Below are 10,454 nucleotides of genomic sequence, written 5' to 3' on the forward strand. Positions count from 1 at the left end.
GTAGAGATACCACAGACATATAGAGAAATACAGAGAGATCTACATAATAGCTACCCATAGAGAGATAGAGAAATACAGAGAGATCTACAGTGGAGCTACCACAGACAGAGAAATACAGAGAGATCTACAGTAGAGCTACCAGAGACAGATATAGAAATACAGAGATAACTACAGTAGAGATACCGCAGACATATAGAGAAATACAGAGAGATCTACAGCATAGCTACCCATAGAGAGATAGAGACATACAGCGAGATCTACAGTAGAGGTACCATAGACAGAGAAATACAGAGATATCTACAGTAGAGATACCCCAGAGATATAGAGAAATACAGAGAGATCTACAGTAGAGATACCACAGACAGATGTCTCCTATAGGAGAGGAGGGGGAAGGAGGGCTGAGACTGCATGAATAACATCAGTTCCACATCAGATTGACACAGAGATGAGTGTTTATTTTACAGATTCAGAACGGGACCCATTCAGACGAAGTGAAAAGCATGTTTTACAAAGTTCAGAAAGTATTGGATTCTTATGGTAAAACTATTTCTAACATGGATACATTTACATACATACTGTATACTGTATAACAAACCCTTACCATTAGGCACTATTGGATTAATGAATGACAATGTGAGGAGTATTAGCCCGAACCATGTATGTCAATGTGATCTCTGTTCAATGTCAAAGAGGGGATACTGTAGCTCTTACAGCCAACACAGTTCCTGTGTCCCATGTCCATCAAGTTCTGTCTCACTCTTTCTCTGTCTCACTCTTTCTCTGTCTCACTCTTTCTCTGTCTCACTCTTTCTCTGTCTCACTCTTTCTCTGTCTCACTCTTTCTCTGTCTCACTCTTTCTCTGTCTCACTCTTTCTCTGTCTCAGTCTTTCCATCTTGAGAGCTCAAGGTGCATATACTGTACCTGTAAAGTGACTACATTACCCATAGTCCTCCTCTGTTCTCTTTAGCCCCACCCATCACTTATTAACAGGGCGAATCAGCTCTTTCCCTCTCCATGGCCTCCTCCATCTCATCCATCTCTCTTTCACAGTCCTCACAGCCCTCTGGCCCACATCCTCCTAGCAACACAAGAGTTGGGACATCCCCGTTCCCCACCCCCATCACAGTCCCGTCAGGCGCCCACGCCACGTCAATCATCCCGTCTGGGCACTGCAATAGGCCACTGACAGAGTAGAGCCCGCCCCCGGGGACCACCTCATCGTATGGAGGGGCGTGGCTGGCGGCGCGGGTCTCCTCCAATCGGAGCCTCTGTTTGTGGCGCAGCTCGATGATGGTCTTGGTGTAAGAGTTGAGGGTGAAGACTGCAGCTCCCATACAACAGCTGAAGGAGATCCACGCCAGGCTGAGGAGAGACCACAGAGAGAGAGGGGGAGGGGTCATTAGAGAGAGAGGGCTATGAAAGAAGTGTCCCTACTATTCACTACTAAGAGTGTGAATGAATACCCACGCGAAAGACCAGCCGTAGTCCCAGGTCTGAGGCCTCCAGTCTTTAGGGCCAACGATGACAGTCATCTGGAACACTGTGGTGTACATCATGTGGGCCACCATCCCCATCAGACCTGGAAGGGGAGAGAGAAAAGCATTGATTTACTGTTTCATTGATTCTTTAACTGAACATCTTGACTAGAGGATGGGAGGCAGACCGAGATAAAGAGGTGAAGTCTGGAGATGGAAAGAAGGATATGAACAAGAGAAGTGCTTCATACAGTAAAGACAGGGGAGGGAGGGAGGGAGGGAGCGAGGTAGGGAGGGAGGTGAGGGAGGTAGGGAGGGAGGTGAGGGAGGTAGGGAGGGAGGGAGAAAGTGAAGAAGTAGAGGCATTACCTGACAGTACTGTGCAGATGGCAGCATAGGCATTGATTTTGAGAGCGTGTATCTCCTTATGGGAACACAACAACTCCAACCACATCAACAGAAAGCCCATTCCCAATAGACCGATGTAAGTGAACTCAGATATCACCGATAGCCATAACACACCTGGAGACACACACACACACACACATCTGTTTTACTATCCTTGTTGGGACCAAGCAATTGATTCCCATTCAAAATCCTATTATCCCTAACCCTAACCTCAACCCCCTAACCCTAATTGTAACCCTAAACCTAACCCCTGAGCCTAAAATAGTATTTTTCCTCGTCCCCACATGTTCAAACTTCCCCACTTCTGGTCCCCACAAGGATAATAAAACCAAACACACACACACTGTATCAATGGGAGGCCTTCAACATAACATAATGCAAAACTAGACACCACAGGCAGAGAGCGAGAGAGAGAGAGAGAGAGAGAGAGAGAGAGAGAGAGAGAGAGAGAACATACCTTGTGTTTCACCAGGAGTCAGCTCAATAAAGCTGCGACACTTCTCACCTGGAGGAAAGATTTAGAACATTATTAGCGGTTTGCAACTTTTTGTGAGAGAGAAAAGTAAAGTGGGCTTGTAGCCTTTCTCACCATCAACGTGTTTCTCACAGCTCTCCCAGAAGCCCGTGTGGAAGTATCTGAAGGTGTACTTGTCCTCTCCTGTCTCCCAGATGTAGTGGACAGCATTGTCCAGCTGTCTCTGGCGGATCTTAGCCAGTTCATCTCTCCTCTGGGGAGACAGGGTTCTGTTGTATGGGTTCTGAGTAGGGCTCTCTGGGGAGAGTAGAATATTATATTTCCTCTGGGGGGACAGGGTTCTGTTGTATGGGTTCTGAGTTGGGCTCTCTGGGGAGAGTAGAATGTTATATTTCCTCTGGGGGGACAGGGTTCTGTTGTATGGGTTCTGAGTTGGGCTCTCTGGGGAGAGTAGAATATTATATTTCCTCTGGGGGGGAGGGGGAAGAGTTCTGTTGTATGGGTTCTGAGTTGGGCTCTCTGGGGAGAGTAGAATATTATATTTCCTCTGGGGGGGGGGGGGGAAGAGTTCTGTTGTATGGGTTCTGAGTTGGGCTCTCTGGAGAGAGTAGAATATTATATTTCCTCTGGGGGGACAGGGTTCTGTTGTATGGGTTCTGAGTAGGGCTCTCTGGGGAGAGTAGAATATTATATTTCCTCTGGGGGGGACAGGGTTCTGTTGTATGGGTTCTGAGTTGGGCTCTCTGGGGAGAGTAGAATATTATATTTCCTCTGGGGGGGGACAGGGTTATGTTGTATGGGTTCTGAGTTGGGCTCTCTGGGGAGAGTAGAATATTATATTTCCTCTGGGGGGACAGGGTTCTGTTGTATGGGTTCTGAGTTGGGCTCTCTGGGGGGGCAGGGTTCTGTTGTATGGGTTCTGAGTTGGGCTCTCTGGGGGGGCAGGGTTCTGTTGTATGGGTTCTGAGTTGGGCTCTCTGGGGGACAGTAGAATATTATTTTGGTATCCATCTGATGACAGTGGAACTGTATCTATTTGTTCACCTCTCTTAACTTCCTGTGCCATATTTGTTCCACACAACACATACCTGAACATTCTGAGTAAAACACACACTGGTTGAATCAACATTGTTTCCACGTCATTACAATTAAATGAAATAGACGTTGAATTGACGTTAATACCCAGTAGGGATTGATTAAAATCGCATCCCATTTCTTGTGAATGACACTGGGTCAGCTTGTCGCTCCTATCTCTGTAGTAAAACTCACATTGGATGTAATCCCTCTAAATGGATTTTCTCCCAAATCTATTCTCCACTGTCTACAACACTAAGGTATTTATAATATACAGTGCCTTGCGAAAGTATTTGGCCCCCTTGAACTTTGCGACCTTTTGCCACATTTCAGGCTTCAAACATAAAGATATAAAACTGTATTTTTTTGTGAAGAATCAACAACAAGTGGGACATGATCATGAAGTGGAACAACATTTATTGGATATTTCAAACTTTTTTAACAAATCAAAAACTGGAAAATTGGGCATGCAAAATTATTCAGCCCCTTTACTTTCAGTGAAGTAAACTCTCTCCAGAAGTTCAGTGAGGATCTCTGAATGATCCAATGTTGACCTAAATGACTAATGATGATAAATACAATCCACCTGTGTGTAATCAAGTCTCCGTATAAATGCACCTGCACTGTGATAGTCTCAGAGGTCCGTTAAAAGCGCAGAGAGCATCATGAAGAACAAAGAACACACTAGGCAGGCAAAAGGTTGCAAAGTTCAAGGGGGCCGAATACTTTCGCAAGGCACTGTAACTCAGACAGGATCAACCACCTGTTACTTAGTGTGTATCAGGTGAGGCTCCTGCTGTGGTTAGCGTGTGTATCAGGTGAGCCTCCTGCTGTGGTTAGCGTGTGTATCAGGTGAGCCTCCTGCTGTGGTTAGCGTGTGTATCAGGTGAGCCTCCTGCTGTGGTTAGCGTGTGTATCAGGTGAGCCTCCTGCTGTGGTTAGCGTGTGTATCAGGTGAGCCTCCTGCTGTGGTTAGCGTGTGTATCAGGTGAGGCTCCTGCTGTGGTTAGCGTGTGTATCAGGTGAGCCTCATGCTGTGGTTAGCGTGTGTATCAGGTGAGCCTCCTGCTGTGGTTAGCGTGTGTATCAGGTGAGCCTCCTGCTGTGGTTAGCGTGTGTATCAGGTGAGCCTCCTGCTGTGGTTAGCGTGTGTATCAGGTGAGCCTCCTGCTGTGGTTAGCGTGTGTATCAGGTGAGCCTCCTGCTGTGGTTAGCGTGTGTATCAGGTGAGCCTCCTGCTGTGGTTAGCGTGTGTATCAGGTGAGCCTCCTGCTGTGGTTAGCGTGTGTATCAGGTGAGCCTCCTGCTGTGGTTAGCGTGTGTATCAGGTGAGCCTCCTGCTGTGGTTAGCGTGTGTATCAGGTGAGCCTCCTGCTGTGGTTAGCGTGTGTATCAGGTGAGCCTCCTGCTGTGGTTAGCGTGTGTATCAGGTGAGCCTCCTGCTGTGGTTAGCGTGTGTATCAGGTGAGCCTCCTGCTGTGGTTAGCGTGTGTATCAGGTGAGCCTCCTGCTGTGGTTAGCGTGTGTATCAGGTGAGCCTCCTGCTGTGGTTAGCGGTGCTACAGTACGTACTGACCACTACAACTCTCTAACTGGATTAATGTATGGAGTTATAAAGTGTTCATCTCAATCTCACTGGATTATACACAATACAGACCAGGGAGCAGAGAGGACAGAACAAACCCCCAGGATTCATCTGCATTCCTCACACACAGCAGATTACAGCTCAGAGAAAAGTTGTTTTCAATGAGGGATGTGGAGGCAGGTTTGAAAGGTTAGATGAAATGTGTACAGTATCATAAACCTTGGGAGAATAGGGGAAGAGGTCACATAAGTGGCCAGAACGTACTGCTGGGATGATCAACTGACTTCATTGAAAAATGTTGATTTGGAGTTTAAAAAAAATCAGACTGGCATCTTTTGGGTGTTTGGCCATTTGGGAGCATTTGGATGAGGGTTGTGATGGGGTTTCAACCCAAGTGGGCATGAATAACACCAAACACACACACACAAGCATGCACACATACAGAAGACACTTTCTCTCTCTCACACACACACAGTCAGAAGACAGCATGTTATAAATGGCTGGCAGATGTCACCATGGTGTTACAGTTGTGTAATTCTTGTGAAACACTGTCCTTCTACTTGTCTAACACTTAGATGGGTACTTGAACCAAATGAATGCAGTTCAGACTCCCTTGGACATCCAAATGTTTAGATAATAGCTTAGGGCTGGTAGGATCCGTAGGGCTGACTAGTGATGACAGTAACAGGATATACATATGATCACAGTGAGGCGTGGGTCAATAAGTTAGGATGACACTGGGTGTGTTGAGAGTGCCACAGGAAATGACATCACAATTACACAGGTGACAGTTACGTGCGTGGCATACCTGTGGTGTAGGGTTCACTGTTGTTCTGCCCACAGTTCCTCATCTTGACCGGAGACAGGCAGAGAGGCTTGACCACCTTGTGAGTCCCTTCACACCAGTAGGAGGTGCAGAGAGCCAGGATGGACAGGGCCAGAGCCAGAGTGGTCAGGGTCAGGGACAGCAGGGAGCGGGACCGACGAGACATGTTCTCCAACATGGCCACACCGGGAGGAGGGGAGAGGGTAAGAGAAGGTCAAGAAGGAGGGATAGGGCAGGAGGAGAGGAAGTGTGTAGAGACTCAGGACAGGGGAAGGAGACGAAGAGGATGGTGAAAGAGATGGACAAACGGAGGAAGATGGGATATAAGTATCAACGGCAGTATGTGAGGATGAGGTTGTTGTTGGTGATGTAGAGGATGATGAAGAAGATAATGACAGTTCTGGTGATAGATTGAAATCAGTGAAAGAGAGTTTCAAAAAGAAAGAACAGAGTAAAAAAAACAAGAGAAGATAAAACAATGTAGAGAAAAGATTAGTAAATGGGGACAAAGGGAAAGCAAGAATAGAGAGAGAAGGGGAAAGAGAGAGTCGGATAAGATTCTGTCAAGGTAAAAGAGGGATGGAAAATAAGAGATGGACAGAATGGACAAATGAACAGAAGAGAGGGGTCACACCAGGAGAAAAGAAAGGGATGGTAGGAGGACATGTCTGTCCAACCAGGACTGAACGTTTATGCTGTTATAGATCCCTAGGGCTCTTCACTCTAACCATTCAACAGTAATGGGAGTCAATAGATCCCTAGTCCCTAGCCGCCTTTCATCATAAACCTTAGAGAGCTATCGGATACGCTTTCTAGATCTCTGTCGCCTAACTTTTCACTCTAGTCCTACAGTGAGTTTTGATCATACAGAGTTGATACAGATACTATCAGATCCAGCCGTAAAACATATCATCAAATGGAGAGATTATTGGAATACATTTAGCTTTGGCATACAAGTGTTTTCCATATGATCACATTTTAGGGCAGATACAGCATATCTTACTCACAGTAATGCTCAGGGTGACGGGTCGTACAGGTCCAAGAGTTCACTGTGTGTTTGCATATGGTTCTGGAGGTATTAGTAATCCATAACGTTCTGTGACCTGCACCCCGTTATTAACTTTCTACTTCCTGATTAAGAGGTTCTGGCCTGCCTCTACCTCTCACAGCATCCTCCTCACGACTTAAAGTAGAGGAGGAAAAAGATGGAAGGAATAAAATGTACAGATTACTTTTTTAAAATGAAATCATTAGTTAAACCTCTGATCTAAATCATGTTTCTGGTAATCCATGTTAATCTGCTCTAATCTGTTTGTGTTAGGTGTGTTATAGTGTGAAACCCACTCTGGCTCTCTCTCCTGGTCTCTCGCTCACACTGTTCGCGATCCCTGCAATGTTAAGACAGGACAGATTAACCAGTTAGTATGACTGCCGATCACTGTAATATCACTAGAATCTTCAAGTCAGTCTCAGTGGGAAGTATGGGTGCTGAGTGTGCTGCAGGACCCCATGAAAAATCAGAATAAAATAAAAAGTTGAATAAAATAGTACTAGTTTTACTAGTTCTGTATTAGTGGACTGATATAGCCGCCTGTAACGCAGGCAAAAACCCGCACCCCAAACTACTTCCTGTGGCTATGTCTGGGTGAAAAACGCTTCAGATTTGCAGGTATTGTTTACATAGCCCATTATATTAAAGTTTAATACCCAACACATTCTGCAACAGTCAATAAACTGAAATCCATGGCATAACAAATGGGCAATGAATCAACAATAAACTGAAACCATTGGCATAATAAATGGGCAATGAATCAACAATAAACTGAAACCATTGGCATAACAAATGGGCAATGAATCAACAATAAACTGAAACCATTGGCATAACAAATGGGCAATGAATCAACAATAAACTGAAACCATTGGCATAACAAATGGGCAATGAATCAACAATAAACTGAAACCATTGGCATAACAAATGGGCAATGAATCAACAATAAACTGAAACCATTGGCATAACAAATGGGCAATGAATCAACAATAAACTGAAACCATTGGCATAACAAATGGGCAATGAATCAACAATAAACTGAAACCATTGGCATAACAAATGGGCAATGAATCAACAATAAACTGAAACCATTGGCATAACAAATGGGCAATGAATCAACAATAAACTGAAACCATTGGCATAACAAATGGGCAATGAATCAACAATAAACTGAAACCATTGGCATAACAAATGGGCAATGAATCAACAATAAACTGAAACCATTGGCATAACAAATGGGCAATGAATCAACAATAAACTGAAACCATTGGCATAACAAATGGGCAATGAATCAACAATAAACTGAAACCATTGGCATAACAAATGGGCAATGAATCAACAATAAACTGAAACCATTGGCATAACAAATGGGCAATGAATCAACAATAAACTGAAACCATTGGCATAACAAATGGGCAATGAATCAACAATAAACTGAAACCATTGGCATAACAAATGGGCAATGAATCAACAATAAACTGAAACTATTGGCATAACAAATGGGAAATGAATCAACAATAAACTGAAACCATTGGCATAACAAATGGGCAATGAATCAACAATAAACTGAAACCATTGGCATAACAAATGGGAAATGAATCAACAATAAACTGAAACCATTGGCATAACAAATGGGCAATGAATCAACAATAAACTGAAACCATTGGCATAACAAATGGGCAATGAATCAACAATAAACTGAAACCATTGGCATAACAAATGGGCAATGAATCAACAATAAACTGAAACCATTGGCATAACAAATGGGCAATGAATCAACAATAAACTGAAACCATTGGCATAACAAATGGGCAATGAATCAACAATAAACTGAAACCATTGGCATAACAAATGGGCAATGAATCAACAATAAACTGAAACCATTGGCATAACAAATGGGCAATGAATCAACAATAAACTGAAACCATTGGCATAACAAATGGGCAATGAATCAACAATAAACTGAAACCATTGGCATAACAAATGGGCAATGAATCAACAATAAACTGAAACTATTGGCATAACAAATGGGAAATGAATCAACAATAAACTGAAACCATTGGCATAACAAATGGGCAATGAATCAACAATAAACTGAAACCATTGGCATAACAAATGGGAAATGAATCAACAATAAACTGAAACCATTGGCATAACAAATGGGCAATGAATCAACAATAAACTGAAACCATTGGCATAACAAATGGGCAATGAATCAACAATAAAAAATGCTAAACACAAATTGACCTACAGTACGTTAAAAACCCAGTGCCATTTCACTATACCTGCATTTCGCTACACCCACAATAACATCTGCTAAAAATATGTATAAGACCAATAAAATAGGATTTTCCCTATAATCCTCAGTTACCAAGAGCAACATTCTCTTTCAGTCATTTCAGTTGCAATTTTTGTATTTTTTAAAGAAAGGACTGGACAGTACAAGACATATAAACAACTATACAGAGCACATGAGGAAGTACATCATTATTCTCTCCATGCCAAACTCTTAACAGCTTACTCAGTTCTAAGAACTACTAATTCTTAGCCTGAAATTTGGCACCAAATCGAAACTGCATCGTTGCTTCACTACAGAAGAAACAGAGGTCTATTTTTCTGGAGACAACATCCATCACTACAATGCAATCTTTCTACTGACGTCTTTTATTTTCCTCCATCACAATCTTTCTACTGACGTCTTTTATTTTCCTCCATCACAATCTTTCTACTGACGTCTTTTATTTTCCTCCATCACAATCTTTCTACTGACGTCTTTTATTTTCCTCCATCACAATCTTTCTACTGACGTCTTTTATTTTCCTCCATCACAATCTTTCTACTGGCGTCTTTTATTTTCCTCCATCACAATTTTTCTACTGACGTCTTTTATTTTCCTCCATCACAATCTTTCTACTGACGTCTTTTATTTTCCTCCATCACAATCTTTCTACTGACGTCTTTTATTTTCCTCCATCACAATCTTTCTACTGACGTCTTTTATTTTCCTCCATCACAATCTTTCTACTGACGTCTTTTATTTTCCTCCATCACAATCTTTCTACTGACGTCTTTTATTTTCCTCCATCACAATCTTTCTACTGACGTCTTTTATTTTCCTCCATCACAATCTTTCTACTGACGTCTTTTATTTTCCTCCATCACAATCTTTCTACTGGCGTCTTTTATTTTCCTCCATCACAATCTTTCCTTCCTCTTTCGTATTTTTCCTCAGTCCTCTCCGATATGCTGAGACATTCATGTTGACCAAGCAATAACTTTGCACACATTTTTTGGTATTTTTGATTTTTGTCATCCCTGGTTTAACCCAAGTACTCTGCACTACTCCGCTCTCTAATACCCCTTTGTCAGAATGATCAGTTATGACCCTTACCTCTCCAGCCAGATGCTCCTCTCTCTTTATCCTCCTTTCCCACTCTCTCTCATGCTCCAGGGTGAGTGTGATTCCCCTGCCACACTGCTCCTTTCCCACTCTCTCTCATGCTCCAGGGTGAGTGTGATTCCCCTGCCACACTCCTCCTTTTTCTGTCTTTCTTGAGAATT

The 10,454-nt window shown here is 43.2% G+C and overlaps 1 protein-coding gene across 2 annotated transcripts; it reads right to left on the bottom strand.

The window, feature by feature from the left end:
- Positions 1-458: 458 nt before the first annotated feature.
- On the bottom strand, positions 459-7,325 carry LOC135521874 (germ cell-specific gene 1-like protein). 2 transcript variants are annotated; one of them, XM_064947653.1, is made up of 6 exons: positions 5,828-7,325; positions 2,475-2,657; positions 2,343-2,390; positions 1,847-1,999; positions 1,470-1,581; positions 459-1,364 (listed from the first exon to the last, which is right to left on the bottom strand). In XM_064947653.1, the coding sequence occupies exons 1-6, from the start codon at positions 6,021-6,023 to the stop codon at positions 986-988; spliced, it is 1,071 nt and encodes a 356-aa protein (XP_064803725.1). In that variant the 5' UTR covers positions 6,024-7,325; the 3' UTR covers positions 459-985. The 2 variants fall into 2 exon arrangements, with proteins under 2 accessions (XP_064803725.1, XP_064803726.1); XM_064947654.1 differs by lacking the exon at positions 1,847-1,999.
- Between the last annotated feature and the right edge of the window lie 3,129 nt (positions 7,326-10,454).

Source organism: Oncorhynchus masou, chromosome 30 (genome assembly GCF_036934945.1).
Source record: "Oncorhynchus masou masou isolate Uvic2021 chromosome 30, UVic_Omas_1.1, whole genome shotgun sequence".
Lineage (NCBI taxonomy): Eukaryota > Metazoa > Chordata > Actinopteri > Salmoniformes > Salmonidae > Oncorhynchus > Oncorhynchus masou.